The sequence below is a fragment of the Sus scrofa genome, chromosome 2 (assembly GCF_054392235.1).
Source record: "Sus scrofa isolate SSC_HxYL_T2T_F1_AM1 chromosome 2, Sscrofa_HxYL_maternal_Yorkshire_Landrace_v2.0, whole genome shotgun sequence".
NCBI lineage: Eukaryota > Metazoa > Chordata > Mammalia > Artiodactyla > Suidae > Sus > Sus scrofa.
This window is the reverse complement of record NC_139384.1, coordinates 100,612,975-100,633,399: the sequence shown is the minus strand read 5'-3', so window position 1 is coordinate 100,633,399 and position 20,425 is coordinate 100,612,975. Positions and strand designations below refer to the sequence as shown.

The following is a 20,425-nucleotide window of genomic DNA, read 5'->3' as shown; positions in this document are numbered from 1 at the left end:
CTTATTAATGATGGCCATTCTGACTGGTGTGAGGTGGTATCTCATGGTTGTTTTGATTTGCATTTCTCTTATGATCAGCGATGTTGAGCATTTTCTCATGTGTTTGCTGGCCATCTGATTTTTAATGCCTTGTGCATGTACATTTTTAATTTCATTCTATATTTTAAGAAAATACATTGATTTAACAGGTGTTTAGAGTATTGGCCTAGAGATTGGACAACAAATTATCTTGAAAAAAATTCATTACACTTTTAAGAATAAAGTGTTACTACTTTATTATTTTGTGATTATATTAGTATGTTTTAAAAACTTTATTCTTAATGGGAAAGTTGTGAAAGTATTATAATTATTTCAATCATGTGTTTAAGTCATGTAAATAGGCAATTAAGAATGACAGTCTTAATTTTTTTAATTATATTTTTATTTTAGAAAAATCTAATTAGCATTTCTGAACGATGGCTAATTTATACCCTATTATTGCTTGAAGAGCTTTGCCTGAATTTAAGTCTTTCAAATAAATATTTGTCCTGAAGTAGAAGACATATTTTGTGTTAGGAATATTTGTCTTCTATTTTTAGAATTATAATATCTCATTTGGCATTAAATGTTTTTCTTAATGTTACCATAATTACTCTTTTAGTGTCTTTTGGGATCTCTACTGTGCAGCTCCAGAAAGACGGGAAACATGTGAACATTCAAGTGAAGCAAAAGCCTTCCATGATTATGTAAGTTACTATATAATTTTTCTAGGTTATATTGTCAGTTTTCTTTTTGATTACTGTTGTTGGAAAATGCATTGGACCATCCATTTTTTTCCTTTGGTACTTAAGAAATTACTCTTTTCTCCCTTGGAAAATAGGTTCATAACTTTAAAAGTGAAATACAAATGGTGTGTGAATCTTAGGATAAGAGAGTAGTCCTGACTCCAAGCTATGAAAGGTATTTCTTAATCGTTAAGGATGCTGTGTTTGTGAAATTTCAGATATAAAAATTAAATAGTAATTATTTATTCCGTAAGAGTCATCATAAGAATTCTATAAATGAAAAGCTCCTCTTCTTCGTATACTATTTTTAAAATATATAGAAATACTACATTATTCTCTTTTTGCCACTTTTAGTTACACATCTTAAGGCTAAATATCCCCTTCACTGAATTCAGTTCCATAAGTAAATTTATTGTGAATTAAAGGAAATTCAAAGTAAGAGAGCCAAAGATTCTGTGCAAAACTGAAAATGGGAATTAAAAATATTTTTTAAGGAAGAGAAGTAGACTGTTCTTGGCTAGGTGATATATATTGAGTATTTCTTTAGAAGAATTGCAAATACCATTTTAGAGAGTTGATGGTATCAGAAAGTTAAACTGAGAAAAAGAAAAGGAAAAGAAAGGTTGGGGGTAGATTTTCTTTTGGGCAAAATGGCATTTAAGAATGCGCTTATATTGAAAAGCAGCTGGGAAAACAGTATGGTTGCAGAACTGACCATAAAAGACTTACAGATTGAGTTTGGCATGGAGGAAAAGCAGTTTCCTTGGTTTGGAGGAAGAGGAATTGTGCCTGGAGCCTGAGGAAATACCTGATAGTAAGTACCTAAAACTTCACCAGAGGATTACATGTTTAGTTGGTAGAAGGGAGGTATCATTCTGTATAATAGCTTTAAAAAACAGAACCAGGGCTCAAAAGGGAAAAAGAACGTGTTCTTCCAAAAGAAATCCTTTAGCCTTAGAAGTAGGTAGAAGAATTAGCTAGAAGAATTATCACCCCAAGCGTAGCACAAGGAAGAGTGCAGACTTAAGAGAAGTGAAAATCTTGGGCATCTGGCAGGGATTGTGTAAATACTTTAAATGTGTACTAAACTGATTAAAGCAAGACTGCTTGTGATTACTTCATTGGATATTGATTGTTCTCATAAAGCTTGCTGTGTACTAAACAGTAGCTCTTGGGGACAAGGTGAGTGAGAGGGATGCTACTGCCTATAAAGAAAAAGTACAGAAGAGGCAGACAAGTCAGGGCCCAGGACATAGTATTTATTTGAACAATCTAGTTTTCCTTTTTCAGCCTTGGGTGATAGCTGTAAAGTAAATCAGAGAACCAGTCACAAAGAGTGTGAAGATTCTGGCTAGAGTGAGATACCCCATCTCATCTATTACATCAAGAAAGACAAGCCTAGTTTTGATCTGTCAGTCATAGGAAAAGTTTTTTAAATAACCACTAATTTTGACAACTAGATGGCATTAGATAGTACCAGTGTTCTCCTGTAAAGAACATAAAATATTTGTGGATCTACATCTTAAGAAATTATTCATGTAAGTGCTTTTTCAAAATTCCATTGTATAGAAAGGTACAGCCTACTGTTCACCTAGGGAGATATTATAGGGAACATGGAACTAATTTAGTACCTCCTTCTTAGAGGTATTAGATAAAACATCATTGTCATAACCATCATCATCATCATCATTTTGCATTCATAAGGCATTTTCAGTATTTTAGAGAATGCTCATATTTATTAGGTTTAGAAACCCACTTAAATATTTCAAAGTTTCTGAAAATGAGAAAATGAGCATTGACCAGATGTAGGAATAAAATTAGAGTAGATTTTATCAGAAGAATAACCCTTCACCATATAATATGGTCCTAAGAAAATGTAGTTTAGAAAAAATTTAAGTATTTGGATTTTAAAATTTGTTATGAATTAGCACATATTTTATCAGATGTTTCAAATTTTTATCTTAAATATTAGTTTTAAGAGATTTGGGAGTTCCCGTCGTGGCTCAGCAAAAACAAATCTGACCAGCATTCATGAGGACACAGGTTTGATCCCTGGCCTCGCTTAGTGGATTAAGGATCTGGCATTTCCATGAGCTGTAGTGTAGGTTACAAATGTGGCTCAGATCTGGCATTGATATGGCTGTGGTGTAGGTCAGCAGCTACAGCTCCAATTCGACCTCTAGCCTGGAAACCTCCATATGCTGTGAGTACGGCCTTAAAAAGACAAAAAAAAAAAAAAAAAAAAGATTTGATTTCTTAGACAGCATTTTTATTATACCGTATAAATAAGCCAATTTATTATTTTTTATTTGGTAACACATTTTTTAAAATGAAAGTTGCTGGAAAGATGAAGTTTGACTTACATAATTTTGTATAGCATTTGGAATTTTAGAAATATGTATATTTTCTTTAGCACACCTCTGTGGTAATTAATTTTCATGGGTAGGATTTCTTGAACTTCTGATAATAGGCAGTTTATGAAAATGATCAACATAGTTCATGTTTAATGTGTAGATTTAGAAGTTTGAAAGACTCAGGGAAGAAAATAGGAAACAGGAACAAACAATAAGATTTTGGTACATTTCTGTCCTCTTCTTTGTTAATGTTAGTCAACTAGGAGCCATTTCTAAAATAGTGATTAATATATGTACCTACTGAATTTCAAGTTAGTTCTTAAGGAAGCATTATGAAAAATACTTTATTAGCTGCATCTTTAGAATAAAGAATATTTGCATATATAAATTCTAATATGTTTAAAAAATCATCTTACTATTTTATAGTCTTCATTTCCCTATGAGATTGAATGAAATGAAAGATAAACTAATTTTTTAAAATAAATAGTAGAGGCATAGGAGATAAATAATGAATAATCCTTTTAATTAAAGATCGGGCTAGAAGTTCCCATGTAGCCCAGCGGAAACTAATCCAGCTAGTATCCATGCGGGTGCAGGGTTTGATCCCTGGCCTCGCTCAGTGGGTCAGGGATCTGGCGTTGCTGCAGCTGTGATATAGGTCACAGATGTGGCTCTGATCCTGCATTGCTGTGGCTGTGGCTCTGGTCATCAGCTGTAGCTCCAGTTCGACCCCTAGCCTAGGAACTTCCATGTCATGCGTGCGGCCTTAAAAAGCCAAAATAAAAAAAATCAGGCTAAAATGTTAAAATAGATAATCTTTTGATAATAGGATTATGAATGATTTTTATTTTTCTCTATATTGTATTTTCCAAATATCTATAGTTAATTTTATAATCAACAAGTTACTTTTTTTATTTTTTGTCTTTTTAGGGCCACACCCGCGGCATATGGAGGTTCCCAGGCTAAGGGTCGAATTGGAGCTGTAGCTGCTGGCCTATGCCACAGCCACAGCAATGCCAGATCTGAGCCACGTCTGTGACCTACACACAACTCATGGCAACTCCGGATCCTTAACCCACTGAGCAAGGCCAGGGATTGAACCTGAATCCTCATGGATGCTAGTCAGATTCATTTCCACTGAGTCATGATGGGAATGCCAGCAAAGTTACTTTAAAGCAGATTAAATTTCTTCTTATTGTAAATTCTAATATTTCTTCTAAGATTAGAAAATAAAAAACTTGGTAAAATAAAATTTAAATTTGAGGTGGTCATATGATTCGATATCACCATGTTATATTCATAGGCATATTTAACATTTGTCATGAAAGTTTTGTTTTGTTTTGTTTTGTTTTTTTAGTAGATACACATATTGAAAGAGATATCTATAAACTGTATATGTGCAATTTTGAACCATCTATAATTTCCACTAATTCCTTTTGGTAGTAATTACCCAGAAACATTTTTGGCTTTTGGTTTAAAACATTACTGGTTTGTTTTCTAACCATTGCCTCTTTGAAATGTGGATTTTTGTCACTGTATTATACTGCCAAATCATTATAGATACAATGTGAATATCCTCTTCTTCTTCAAAAAAATCACCCTCTTGATACTTATTGTGAGAAAAAGAAAAAAAGAGAAAATACTTATAATAATCAATTTAAAATGTAAATTGATCCTCTGACATTTATATTTTAAAATATATTAACTATTTAGCATCTGTATGCAGTACCAAATGTAAAATAATTACACATCTAGAAATTAGCAGTTAATAGTGTGTAGAGATGCACTTTTGGATGACAAAGCTATTAAAAAAAATACAAGGAAATGATTACTGTACATGTCAGGATAATGGTTTCTTATGAGAGGAAGGAAGAGGTTATGATTGGGAGGGGCTTATGGCCAGGGCTTCTGAGGTGGTTGGCAAAGTTCTATTTTTCCTGACCACAGTGGTGGTTACTTTATAATAACCGTATGTTTGCTTTATAAAATTTCATAATCAAATTTATTTTGTATGGCTTTCTATATTTGTTTTCTATTTGAACATAACAAGATTCGAAAACAGCTAACTTTAGAAAAAGAATACGCACAGTCAGTTGTTTCTAATGTGTTTCCAGGCATTGCTATTGTTCATACTTGAGAACTGATGGCAGAAAATCTAGGGGTGGATTCCAGACAAATTTGTGTTTGTTTCTTCTCTGCTATGACAGATTGATTCTATGAATTATGTTTACCTGTTGATTTTCTAGAGGGGAGTAGAGAATAACATCAGAAATGTTGGAGGAAAATTTAATAATTAGGAATTTGTCTTCCAAGAGAAGAAAAAGATTTTATTATAAGGTAATGATTTTGCCACATGGATGGGAGATATCTAGCTTGGCTGTTATTTTTATCCTGAGTGAAAACCAGGTTTGTCTAAGCTACAGTCGAATTATTATTACATATTACAATATTATCATTAAAAGTAAAGCATCATTTCAAGTGATTAGAAATAATGCCTACTAACTTCTGAAGTTTATTGGACTAGCTATCTTTTCCTTCCCATTAGTATGTTTTATTTTACTCTGAAATTACAGGCAGTGCTATTATGTGGAGCCAATTAATGTTTACTAGATTTTTTTCTGCTACAGCTTAACATGAAGTAGTTCTATTTAATAATTTACTTCTGTTTCATTATGTCTAAAATATTTAGCAAAAATATCAATACATACTACTGAACTTTTAAAAAAAACACATACAGTGATTATAATTTTAGTTCTCTAGTATGAATAGAAGAGTCCTTAATTGTCCTAAAGCAAACATAGAGCCAAAATATATTATTGCTTTAGTGTGATGGTAATGAAATCACATTATTATACTGAACTCTTTGAGAGCAGAGAAAATTAGACCCATTCTTCCCCAGGGTCTGTCAAATAATAGATGTTCAATAAATATTAACAGAATGAAGTAGTCTGTTAGTTGGGAGACTGGAAATGTTTCAGATCATTCAAATGATCAAGTAAAGTGATAGGCTTGAATCATAATTGTTGATAACACATGGCTGGTTTTTTTATTCTTGCCTAAGAGAGTGTTTGTAATACCTAGAAAGGATTATGTTACAGGTTTGTAGTAACGAGATACTTTTTAAAAAGTGATAAACTCACATATTATGTAAATAAAATAATAGAAGAGTGTTTCACTCATGCTTCATTAAGATTTTTTACAGATAATTACATATTGTTTAGGAAAATACTCATGTAGAAACTACTGCATAGAGTAGGTATGTTCTTTGCCATGATCCTGTTACATTGTATACCTACTTGTATATAGACAATGTATATTAGATCCTTGTATATTAGATTTTTGTAATAAGATGTTTTCTCTAATAACTTGTTAGCTTTCTCAGGGAATAGACTTTGTCTTATTTATCTTTTATAGTTTCTTTACCAGGCAGGGTGCCTGACATGAGATGTTCAAATCATGTTGTGTGTTTATATAAATGAATTATTATACAAAGTATTATCTAATAAGTACTTATCATTTCTTATTTTAATATAACATAATACATTAAATATATAATATAAATATAAATATATTTAATATAATCATATTTAAATAATTATATATTTTAATATAATTGAATATGTAGTTGCAGGAGGGTCATTTAATACTACTTTTATTCACTTTGTATTTCAAGACAAATTTAGATAAGACAGCAACTTAGAAAGACATAAGTGACTCAGAGCAGACATAAGTGACTCAGAGCAGGTAGCAGAGGCTTTCTATCTTGAGGAAAGCATGGCACTGGGAAGTGTAGTGGTGAACAGAATAAATATAGTCCCTATGCTCATGGGCTTTTCTAGCAAAAGAGACCTTTCCTCAAGAAGTTTGAAGTATAAAACGGTGAAATACATGTAGAGATACAGTATAGCATTGTATTTCTATACCAGTCAAAATTTATAGATATGTAAGAATATGGAGAGAAATAGGTAAGAATATGGAAATTATACCTAGCTTCTAACATATATTTAGTTTTTGGCCTACAGTAATCATAATTAATAAATGCCTAAATGAATGGTTTCATATTGGGCCATAATTCTCCTAAACAGTCCGTGTAAACTAGAGGTCTTACTAGGCTAGGAACAAATAAAGTTACATTTAAAGTCCATTAAGATGATAAAAACTGTCATTGGTATTTATTAACATTTGTCAGTCAGTACTATATAGGCTGCTGTTCAGCTCAAAAGGTAGAACAGACAGTTGGCTCTCCGTATCTGCAGGTTCCACTATGCTGACTGTGCTATGGCATTTTATGTGAGGCACTCAAGCATTTGCAGGGATCCTAGAACTACCCTCCTGTGGATACCTAGAGATTACTGTAGTGAGATTCATTTTTTGCGTTTTTTTTTTTTTTTCCTCATGTTTTTAGGGATGCACCCGCAGGATATGGACGTTCCCAGGCTAGGGGTCAAATCAGAGCTGAAGCTGCCAGTCTATGTCACAGCCACAGCAATGCCAGATCCGAGCTGCATCTGTGACAGAGCTTGTGGAAACGCCGATCCTTAACCCACTGAGCGAGGCCAGGGATTGAACCCACGTCTTCATGGATACTAGTCGTGTTCATTACTGCTGTGCCACAACGGGAACTCCCATTTTTCGTTGTCGTTTTATCTGCCATAGTATTTCTACCATTGTTTTCATTTCCTGTAGGATCCAGTTTAAATTTTTTTTGCCATGTAAATAAATGGTATAAACCACCTTATATTCTTCATAGCATAAAGTAAGTTGTTTATTTTGTTTGTTTTTGTGCAAGCTCTGTTGAAGAGTACGTTCACTACTTTAACCTGTGAGGTGTGTGTCTCTATTACCAGCTGTCCTTGGGCCTAGGATTGCTTCTGGGTGGCATCTAAGTATTGCTAAAAACTATCAGCTATTTTCCATATTCCTTTTGATCCTGAGATTTCCTGCAGGCAAATATGTTATTTCAGCCATTTTTATGGGAAATGTGAATAAAGGGAGATAATGAAGGAAACTATAAAGCATCATGGAAGAATTCTGCTTTACTTAAAAATCTTTTGCACTCATTTACTGCATTATCTAGACATTATGAAATTCTCAGAAAAATAAATGAAAGATGTAATATGGTAAAGAGATAAACAGAATAGAGATGACTTTATAGTTTGTTTCATTGTGAAAAATAATACATTTTTTCAAAGTATGTATTTTCAAGGAACTTCATCTTAAGCCTCTTCCCTTTACTAATATATTCATTTTTATTAAAGTCTAATCTGGTGAATGTGGAAAGATGAATATAGAAAGGCTTTAATTTTTTTGATGCAGATGTTGCATTGCTGTGGTTATGTTGCCAATATCATCATAATATAAACAAGAGAAATATGATACTCCTTCAAAAAGAGCATGCATTTCTAACTTTCTATTAGAGATAATGAAATTTCTAAATTTAAGTTATTCTGGAGATTTTTTAAATCTGTCTGATGTTGAAACAATGTAAGGTGTGTTTAAGAAATGGTAAGCAGAGCTATTTGACCAGAGTAGAAAAATCAAACAAAGGATCAGTACTTAGCTATCAAATGGCAGCATTTTAAAACTGTAAGGAAATTATGAGATCATCCTTTTGAGTGGTTTCAAGCTGCATTCCCTCGACTCTTGAGGTATAGTAGAAGAGCTATCAATGGTTCCTAGGAGTGAGACAGGAGAGAATCTTACCAGAAGGCTATTGACCTCCTTCTGTTTTAAATAAAGCACTCAGTTTTCACCCTTTCCCAGTTCCTATTTTCTCTTTCTAATTAAATGGAATCTCTATTTAACTAGTTACCTATGCCATAAATGAGTCTTTTTTCAATCTTCTTTGTTTTTTCTCCTTCATCTCCAACTGATCATCAAAACCAGTCAATTCCAGTGCCTAAACAGTTCTTACACATGTCTTCTCTCTAATCCCATTGCAGATACCTTAGTTCAGGTCTTCATCATATTCCAACAGCAGTACAACAGCTGTTTCTGCATCTGTCTCCCTTCTACACTCACGGGGTTCAAAAACTCTCCCCCAAAGATTCTTGGTAAAACTCTTAAATAAGCAACGTTTCCCCCCATCTCTTTTGCATATTTACAGTTTCAGGATCCATAAAAATCCAAAAACTTTTAAAAACTTTGAAAACTGCTTATTTGGTCTGACCTAGTTATTTTTCTAGATAATAAACTTGGTGCCTAGAGATGTAAAGGATATGATATGCCATTGTTTAAGAATTGAGTGAGGTTTAGCCAAGAAAACTTAGGTTTTCCAAATTTTCACTGAGTAATTTTTCAACTATCCTGGATGAATGTTTTGTTCTGTCTGCGATCAAGAGGCATTTTAAAGCATATTCAAAAAATAGTAGATTTGTATTTTGGGACAGTTAACCTGAGGACACTATGTAAGAATAAGTGAAGGAAGGGTGAAAGGCAAAGACCGTGAAGAAGCGATCCTAATAATCTTAGCTGCAAAGCCTTTGAATTAAGGTGGCGGCATATGAAATGGGAAGTCAGAAATGAAAACAAAGTATTAAAAAAGAGCGGCTAGTTAAGTATTTCTCAATACTTAATACTTCTCAATACTCAGAAAGAGAGAAAATGTTAAAATAATTTGCAATTCACGTGACTCAAGACCTGTGATATTGTTAAGCAGAAATCTGAAATTTTGAAGGAAGAAAGGTTCCCCTATAAAAAATGAGTTCAGTGAATTAAGGAATAAGAGTAAAGTAAGAATAGAGGCCTAGAGATAAAAATTTGGAAAGAAAAACCCTTAAGGGTGATAGGGAGGAAGGGGCTAGCATTAAGACGGTGGGCGGGGGGGGGGGGGGAAATACAGCACAGTGTGAGGTAAGTACGTAACACACTAGCTAGAGCTTAGATGGTGTGACGGGTGTATTCTACCACCCAGTAAATTTACTGAATCTGTTCACTATTTCTGGATGCATTCCAATATGAATTCTGTATCCTAGGGCCACTAATAAAATGTGTTTGGTGTTAAGGTACTATCTTGAGTTCCTAAGATATTCAAAAGCTGTTTATGGTTTTTGAAGCAAGACTTGAGACTCAAACTGTCAATGCCTGGGTGATTTCTATAGGCCACAATTTCATTTTAGAAAGCAGTCATGTGTTGTTGAGAGGAGAGAGTAGATTTAAATTTGGAGGAAAACTAAATGGACTTAAATGATCCATGGCTTCTTCAGAAGTTTCTGAAACTTAGATTAATAGCTAGAGAAATCTCAATGTATTAGCCTTTCTTCTTCGTTGCAGCTTTGTTTTAGCCAACATGTATTGACTTGCCTGGTAAATAAAGAGCAGTGTAAAAATTCTCATACCTTAGGGGAGTAAACATATGGGAAAACTATAAAAAATGCATTCAATTTGGCAGTGTAATGGCTGGTACTTAATTAGTTCTCAGTATTTGATGAAAGGATGTATTCTTCAGGTATGCTCTTCCTCCCTTCCTCCCTCCCTTCTGCCTCTCTTTCTTTTTCTTTCTTTCTTTCTTTCTTTCTCTCTTTCTTTCTTTCTCTCTCTCTCCTCCCTCCCTCCCTTCCTTCCTTCTTTCCTTTCTTTCTTCTTTTTATAGCTACACCTGGGGCATCTGGAAGTTCCTGGCCTAGGAGTCAAATCAGAGCTGTAGATACTGGCCTATACCACAGCAGCAGCAACACCACATCCACGCCACATCTGTGACCTGTGCTGCTGCTTGCAGCAGCACCAGATCTTTAACCCACAGAGTGAGGCCAAACCTGCACCCTCATGGACACCATGTGGCGTTCTTTACCCACCAAGCCACAGTGGGAATGGCAGGCATGGTATTTCTAAACTAAGTGCCCCCACTTCCATGGGAACATTGTATTACTGCTCTCATGAGATCCATTCAGTATTTCTTTTTCTAGCTTTCCTTTAATAATTACTTTATCCTGTTTATCACCTTGCCTTATCCCTCTACCTGATCATCATCCTTTCTTTCTCAGCCCTAAGAGAGATGCAAAAAGAGAAAATTAAGAAAAACATTTTGAAACTGAAGTTATAATTTTTATTATGGACAGAAGCCCAAATGCATAAAGAAAATAGAATATCTTTAGATATCACAATGCCTTCTGTATTGTTTACAATAGTGTATCTTAATTTAATGTGCATTAGAAACTGTGGGCATAATTTCCAAATACATTTTTTATTGACACCAAGCCTCATAACCAGGACAATAACTTCCTTTTTACTCTAACCTGGAATATCTTTGTGGAAGAACATTGGGAACTTGCTCTAAGTTAAATCTGCAGACTTATTCCATTACAGGCCTACATACCCTTCTATCTTTTCCACACCTTGAGTATAACATTTGATCTTTTCTTCCCATTTTCCTTTGTCAACTTCTTTTTCCCACAGTGCCTACTCCTTTATGTCCAGAATTTTCATTTCATTCACTGCAGAGACATATAGGAGGAAACAAAACAAACTCTGGGGAATTTTGAGAGAATTGGGAATCTCAAGATTTTATGTTTGCAATATAAATGGAACTGACCTGGTTTTATCTCCATGCCCACATTTCTGAGTATTTATTATTTTTATATTTATTTGTTTGAGGCCTTGTGTGGGCATCGTATGTCTCTTATTTGGGAATTATTATTCTACTCTCTTGACTGGATGAGGGCTCAAGCTTCTTTAAGTTCAGACCAAGAAAGGATTGAGATGGCCCCACTGATTGGTGCTTTAGAACTTGTGGTATCCTTGGAAACCTCTCACTTTTTTTTTTTTTCTATTATAGTTGATTTACTATGTTCTCTCAGTTTCTGCTGTATAGCAAAGTGACCAGCCATACATATATATGTGTATATTCTTTTTCTCACATTATTCTCTATCATGTTCCCGTACAAGGAATTGGATATATTTCCCTGTGCCATACAGCAGCATCCTATTGTTTATCCACTCCAAATGTTATAGTTTGCATCTGCTAATCCCTAACTCCCAGTCCATCCTGCTCCCTCTCCCTCCCCCTTGGCAACCACAAGTCTCTTCTCTGTTCTTGATCTGTTCCTGTTTTGTAGATAGATCATTTGTATTGTATTTTTGACTCCACATATAAACGATACCACATATGGTGTCTTTCTCTTTCTGACTGACTTTACTCAGTATGAGAATCTCTAGTTCCATCCTTATTGCTGCAAATGACATTATCTTGTTCTTTATATGGCTGAATAATATTCCATTGTGTCTATGTACATCTTCTTAATCCATTCATCTGTCAGTGGACATTGAGGTTGTTTCTATGTCTTTGCTATTGTGAATAGCGCTTCACTGAATATAGGGGGGGCATCTATCTTTTTCAATTAAAGTTTTGTCCAGATATATGTCCAGAAGTGGGATTGCTGGATCACATGGTAGTTCTGTTTTTAGTTTTCTGAGATATTTCCATACTGTTTTCCATAGTAGTTGTACCAATTTACATTCCCACCAACAGTGAAGGAAGGTTCCCTTTTTTCACATCATCTCCAGCATTTGTTGTTTGTTGATTTATTAATTATGGCCACTCTAATTGCTGCAAGTGGTACCTCATTGTAGTTTTGACTTGCATTTCTCTGATAATTAGTGATGTTGAGCATTTTTTTCATGTGCCTGCTGGCCATCTGTATGTCCTCTTTGGAGAAATGTCTATTTAGGTCTTCTGCTCATTTATCAATTGGGTTGGTTTTTTTGTTGTTGAGTTATATGAGTTGTTTGTATGTTTTGGAGATTAAACCTTTGTCGGTTGAATTGTTTGCAAAGATTTTCTCCCATTCTGTAAGTTGTCTTTTCATTTTTTCATGGTTTCTGTTGTTGTGTAGAAGCTTTCGAGTTTAATTAGGTCCCATTGGTTTATTTGTGTCTTTATTATTCTAGGAGAAGGGTCCAACAAGATGTTGCTGTGATTTATGTCAAAGAGTGTCCTGCCTGGGCACTCTAGGAGTTTTAGAGTATCTGGCCTTAGATTTAGGTCTTTAATCCATTTTGAGTTTATTTTTGTGTGTGGGGTTAAAGACCATAAAGACAGGAAACTGTCTTTCCTCCACTGTATTTTCTTGCCTCATTTGTCATCGATTAGTTGACCATAGGTGCTTGGTTTATTTCTGGGCTTTTTATGCATTGATCTATATTTCTGTTTTGTGCCAGTACTGTAATGTTTCGATGACTGTAGCTTTGTAGTAGAGTCTGAAGTCAGGGGGCCTAATTCCTCCAGTTCCATTTTATTTTTTTTAATTTTTTTTTCTCTCTCCAATATTGCTTTGGCTATTTGAGGTCTTAAATGTTTCCATACAAATTTTAAAATATTTTATTCTATTTATATAAAGAATGGCATTGGTAATTTGATAGGGATTGCATTGAATCTGTAGATTGCCTTAGGTAGTGTTGTCATTTTGACTATACTGATTCTTCCAATCCAAGAGCATGGTATATCTTTCCATCCACGTGTCTTCTTTGATTTCTTTCATCAGTGTCTTATAGTTTTCAGCATACAGGTCTTTTGTCTCTAAATAGGTTTATTCCTAGGCATGTTATTCTTTTTGATGAAATGGGATGGTTTCCCTAATTTCTCTTTCTGAATGATCTTTCATTATTAGTATGTAGAAATGCAGTCAATTTCTGTGTATTAATTTTGTATCCAATGACTACCAAATTCATTGATGAGCTTTAATAGTTTTCTGGTAGTGTTTTTAGGATTTTCTAGGTATGGTATCATGTCATCTGCAAACAGTGATAATATTACTTCTTCTCGTCCAATTTGGAATCCTTTTCTTTCTTTTCCTTCTCTGATTGCCATGGCTAGGACTTCCAAAACTATGTTGAATAACACTGGTGAAAGTGGACATCCTTGTGTTGTTCCTGATCTTAGTGGAAATGTTTTCACTTTTTCACCATTGAGAATGGTGTTAGGTGTGAGTTTGTCATAAACAGTGTTTATTATATTCAGGTAGTTCCCCTCTGTGCCCCTCTCTGGATAGTTTTTGTCAGGAATGGGTGTTGAATTTGTCAAAAGCTTTTTCTGCATCTATTGAAATGATCATATAGTTTTTATTTTTCATTTTGTTGATGCAGTGTATCACATTGATAGATTGGCAGATATTGAAGAATCTTTGCAACCCTGGGATAAATCCTACTTGATCATGGTGTATGATCTTTTTAATATACATTTGTATGTGGTTTGCTAATGTTTTGTTGAGGATTTTTGCATCTATGTTCATCAGTGATGTTGGCCTGTAATTTTCTTTTTTTGTGGTATCTTTCTCTGGTTTTGGTGTAAGGGTGGTGTTGGCTTCATAGAATGAGCTTGGGAGTGTCCCTTCCTCTGCAATTTTTTGGAAAAGTTTCAGAAGAGATGTTAACTCTTCTCTGAATGTTTGGTAGAACTTAGCTGAGAAGCCATCAGGTCCTGGACTTTTGGTTTTTGGAATTTTTTAAGTCACATTTTCAATTTCAGTGCTTATGATTGGTTTGTTTTATCTTCTATTTCTTCCTGGTCCAGTCTTGGTAGGTTGTACCTTTGTAAGAATCTGTCCATTTCTACTAGATTGTCCATTTTATTAGCATACAGTTGCTCATAGTAGTCTCTCATGATCCTTTGTATTTCTGTAGTGTCGGTTGTAACCTTTCCTTTTTCATTTCTAATTTTAATGATTTGAACCCTCTTTCTTTTTTTCTTGATGAGTCTGGCTAAAGGTGTATCAATTTTGTTGATCTTTTCAAACAAACTTTTGGTTTCATTGATATTCTCAATTGTTTTCTTTGTTATCTATGTTATTAGTTTCCACTCTAATCTTTATGATCTCTTTCCTCCTACTAAATTTGGACTTTGTCTGTTCTTCCTTCTCTAGATGTTTAAGTTGTAAGGTTAGGTTGTTTGAGTTTTTTCTTCTTTCCTGAGATATGATTGTATTGCTATAAACTTCCCTCTCATAATTGCTTTTGCTGTGTCCCATAGGTTTTGGATTGTTGTATCTTAATTGTCATTTGTCTCTAAATATCTTTTAATTTCCTCTTTGAGTTCTTCAGTGATCCATTGGTTGTTTAGTAGCATATTGTTTAGCTTCCAGGAGTTTGTGTTTTTTGCTATTTTTTCCTTGTAGTTGATTCTAGTCTCATAGCATTGTGATCAGAGAAAATGCTTGAAGTAATTTCAGTTTTTTTAAAATTAACAAGGCTTGAACTGTGGCCCAAGATGTGATCTAGCCCAGAGAATGTTCCGTGTACACTTGAGAAGAAAGTATATTCTGCTGCTTTGGGGTGAAAAGTTCTATAGGTATCAGTTAAATCTGTTTGGTCTAATATATCATTTAAGGCCTGTATTTCCTTGGTGATTTTATATCTGAATGATCTGTCTATTGCTGTAAGTGGGGTGTTAAAGTCCCCTACTATTATTGTGTTACTGTCAGTTTCTCTTTTTATGGCTCTTGGTAGTCGCTTTGTATATTGGGGTGCTCCTATGTTGGATGCACACATATTTACAATTGCTATTTCTTCTTCTTGGATTGATTCTTTAATCACTATGTAGTATCCTTCTTTGTCTCCTGTGACCTTCTTATTTTAAAATCTATTTTGTCTGATATGAGTATTGCTACTCCTGCTTTTCTGTAGTTTCTATTTGCATGTAATATTTTCCTCTACCCCCTCACTTTAAGTCTGTGTGTGTCCTTAGATCTGAAGTGGATCTCTTGTAGGCAGCATATACATGGGTCTTGTTTTTGAGTCCATTCAGTCAGTCTGTATCATTTAGTTGGAGCATTTAATCCATTTATATTCAATGTAATTATGGATATGTATGTACTTATTGTCATTTACTTAATTTTTTGGATTGCTATTTTGGGTCTTTTTTCTTTCCTTCCTCTTTTTGTTGCCTTCTTTTGTGATTTACTGACCATCTTTAGTGTTATGTTTTGCTTGCTTTTTCTTTTTTATGTGTGTGACCATTATAGTTATTTGATTTGTGGCCCCATTGTATTTTGATATAGCCATCTATAAATATGTGCAGAATTGTTTCTGCTTGCTGGTCTCTTAATTTCAAATGCATTTTCAATGTTCTGCATTTGTCTTCTCCTCTCTTCCTCAAAGGTTCTCCTTCGGGCTCTTCAGCTGCCTTTTATTTTTATTTATTTATTTTTTCAGCTGCCTTTTAATGCTTAGTTTTCCATCAGCTTGTCAACTTGTGGGACTTCCAGGTGAATTCTAACTTTGAAGGAAGGAAGCTAAGCTTGTGTTTTCTTAACAAATGTTCAGGCTTAGTTTCTTCAGTGCCAGTGATATTTGACATCATGTGTTACTTAGAGAAGTTTTCCGCCTTTGATTACTAGCTCCCTTCAGTTGCTTTTAGCCAACTCCTATATTTGCCTGTGTCAAAGTTGTGCATCCAGTTGGACCATCTACTGAATTCCTGTGTCTTATCTGAGAGATGTTCGTTTCTAAAACAAAAATGATTGGTGCCTTTGGTTAGGGACCTGCTTGCTCAGTTCAGTTTTCTAGATACTCTCTGGATAAACTCTCAGCCTCCTTTTCCAGATGTAAGTTCTGTCAAACAAATGAACTGTTTCCATCAGTGGGAAAGGTAGGCTTTCCTCTTATAATATGTCTGCTTCTGCCTTTGCAAGCTCTCAGTTCGTTCAGGATATAAGTCAAATTTTGCCTCTTAAGAGAGGACTTTCTTAACTACTCTGACCTTAGTAAATTGTCCACCTTATAGATTTAAGGTTGCAGTTTAATGAGATTGCATTATTAGTTTGATTCCACATATAAGTAGAATTTGTCTTTTTCTGTCTGACTCATTTCACTTGGCATAATTCCTTCCAAACCAACCAATGTTATTTCAAATGACGAAATTTCATTTTTTTCCCAAAATTTCATTTTTTGTGCCTGAGTTGTATACCTATAACTTATATAATACGGTATAGCAATTATATAAAAAATACAATAAATTTCCTGTCAGTGCTCTACCTGATTTGCTTTTTATGTAGACTATTTGATTAAAGTATTTTCCCTTTCCTTTTAAAAAAAATTTCATGAAGCTAAAGTAATAGCTAATTTTCTTTGAAATATAAAAAAGCCAGAAGGAGTTACTCCCCTTATTTTAGGAAGTTTAAGACATGATGATTATATATAGTTTTCTGTGATTTAAATGTATATATAGTTCTCATGAGGCATTAGTACCTGTGAAGAACAAATAGCATCTGATGCTTTCCTTATTCATATCAGAAGACTAGAATAGCAATAAAAAGAGGTGCTTAGGGAACTAGGGTTGATTAGTTTAGATTATAAAAAGAAATTTAGGGGTTTTTTAAGTTGAACTGTGATTTCTGTAAAATCTCATTTATTTGTTTATACTAATAATGGAGGTTTATATGAAATCTAAAGAGTGAGTAATAGATCTTGTCAGTAAATATTTGTAGAAAAAAATTGTGCATGTTTTTCCCTTGAGTATGTAGGTAGATATTTTATCTTAACAGTGGTGCTGTCAAGAATAAAGACATAAGAACCATTTCTCTGTTGAGGGGAGTCAGTGACTTGGGGGAGAGTTAAAACAAATTAAAAAGGATAAACAGTAATTCAGTTTAGAGTTTTTATTTTTTTAATTTTTATTTAAAAATAAGTTTTTTTTAATGAATCATCCTGAGGATCAACTTTTAAAATAAAGAGTAAGAAATATAAATTCTACTTAATAAAGTAAGTGTTTAAAGATTCAGAGAAAGGGACTAAGAATTAGAAATAAGACCTTGATATTTAGGAAAGTTCTGAAAGTCAGAGATTAATTTATACATTAAACTAGTTTTCTAATAAAAAATAATCTTCAATTTGAATATATAGGTAAATGTTGATCAGATTTATTAAAAATACTTTAAATCCTTATCTCATGAGTTCCTGATATCTCTTTACTTCATTTTAAGTGGAGAAAGAAATACTGTTTAAACTGGTCCAAAATACTAAAAGTGAGTTTTTATCATATAGAAAGCTTGGAGGAGTTGGGTTAGATTTCTCAGATAATATTTTCATTTTCAATGGAAAATACAGTGTATCTTTTTTTTTCTTTTCTTCTTCTTCTTCTCTCTCTCTCTCTCTCTTTTTTTTTTTTTTTTTTTTGTCTTTTTCTAGGACCGCACCTGTGGCATATGGAGGTTCCCAGGCTAGGGGTCTAATTGGAGCTGTAGCCGCCGGCCTACGCCAGAGCCACAGCAACTCAGGATCCAAGCCATGTCTGCGACCTACACTACAGCTCACGGCAACACCAGATCCTCAACCCACTGAGCAAGGCCAGGGATCAAACCCATAATCTTGTGGTTCCAAATCGGATTCGTTAACCACTGAGCCACGACGGGGAGTCCAGAAAGTACAGTGTATCTTAATAACACTTCACATGATCAGTGATGTCACTGAAAAATCTGATCATCAGTTCTTGTCTGTATGAAATATTATTTTGGATGTGTGGGAGGTAGATAACTTGTCTCTTTAGTTGGCAGGTCTTGTATTGAGAAGAATTGTACTCAAGATGCCCTACCCAAGAACATCATTTGCATCTTGACCTGATTTAGATGATTAGATCTTAGACTTTGAACTAATATTGTAATTATGAAGAAACTCTGGGGAGTAGGGGGAGGGAGTGACTATACCTTGGGTTGGGATGTGAATTGTGAAAATTGAGTGGACTGTGCCAGATTGAGTTTTTAAACTAAACTTTTTATTTTGAGATAATTATAGAATCACATGCAGTTGTAAGACATAGTACAGAGAAATCCCGTGTAGCCTTTACTTAGTTTCCCCTGATGGTAACGCGTCTTCCAAAACTCAAGTACAATAAGGTTTGATATCCAACAAGCACATGTACGACTACCTTTATTGGTACTGGGCCCAGTCCTGCTAGGAGTACTTCTCTCTGTTCTGGGGGATGTCCTCCAGCCTTCTCATTACACCATCTAATTCAGGTTTCCCCGGTTTTTCTTGTACTCCTTTGTATTTTTGTGTGTATCTAGTTTTGCGTGATTTTTTTTTATCATTTGTACGTTCCTGTGTCTACCACCATAGTCAAAGTAAACAGGTGGAAGGATTCCTCCTGTTGCTGTTACAGCCACACCTGCCTCCCCACTCTTGTTTCTAATTCTCACAGATTGAATTCTATTACACCCATTAACTCACATTATAAATGCAGATACCCTTTGAAAAATGAATATGTAATACATAGGATCATTTTTTAAATGGGGTCTATGGAAATTACCAACAAAGGCCTCAATTTAGAAATATACAGTGGTCGATTTTTCCAAATTCAGGATTTATCTGTTAATGAAATAACTATTATATCAATTAAAAACTACTTTAGCTTACTATTTTTCACTACTGTCCAGAGATGGTTTAAAATATTGATATAAGTGCTTCATTTGCATGTGGTGAATTATATAGATGGACTGGACAATAGTGTAATGACTTTGCTTTTGTATATAAAAATATATACCCTAAATAGTGATTTTTTACTCTCTGTTCAGCACATTCAAGGTAATCAAGTATGGAGAGTTATAAGGAAAGCATTTCTAAAGGAAAGCATTGCCTTTCTGTGCAACTTGAGTATCTATTTACTATGCTGTTTTGTTGCTGTGGCAAGAAAAATAAGCAAAGTAATTTGTAAGTAGTTTGGTGTTTTTCCTTTTAAAATTTTTGATTACCAATTTATGGTTTTTCCTTCCCTTTTTCTTCCTTTTTTTTAAAAGTGATTTTTTTTCATTATAGCTAGTCTACAGTGTTGTATCAATTTTCTGCTGTACAGCATAGTGACCCAGTCACATACATATATACATTGTTTTTCTCACATTATCCTCCATCATATGTGACTAGACATAGCTTCCAGTGCTATACAGCAGGATCTCATTGCTTATCCATTCCAAATTCAGTAGTTTGCATCTGTTAACCCCAGACTCCGAGCCCATCCCACTCCCTCCCTCCTCCCCCTTGACAACTACAAGTCTGTTCTCCAATGAGTTTCTTTTCTGTGGAAAGGTTCATTTGTGCTGTATATTAGATTCCAGATATAAGTGGTGTTTGTCTTTCTCCTTCGGACTTATGTCACTTAGCATGAGAGTCTCTGGTTCCATCCATGTTGCTGCAAATGGCATTATTACTATTATTTTTTTTTTTATGGCTGAGTAGCATTCCATTGTGTATATACACCACATCTTCTTAATCCATTCATCTGCTGATGGACATTTAGGTTGTTTCCATGTCTTGGCTATTGCGAATAGTGCTGCATATGGATGCATGTATCCCTTTTTCTTCTTTATCTTATGTTCCTTACAGTCT

General features: G+C 34.3%; 1 protein-coding gene across 20 annotated transcripts in view; it reads left to right on the top strand.

Annotated features, from left to right (window-relative positions):
- The window catches only part of SSBP2 (single stranded DNA binding protein 2), a 312,577-nt gene that overhangs the window by 111,444 nt on the left and 180,708 nt on the right, over positions 1–20,425 (top strand). For all 20 annotated transcript variants that reach the window (XR_014838163.1, XM_085013959.1, XM_085013956.1 and 17 more), the window contains one exon: positions 641–725. Coding sequence is in view for 16 of the 20 variants with exons in the window: in XM_085013959.1 (XP_084870085.1) it covers positions 641–725 (85 nt within the window). In the remaining 4 variants the exon portion in view is untranslated. The remainder of the gene's footprint in view (positions 1–640; positions 726–20,425) is intronic.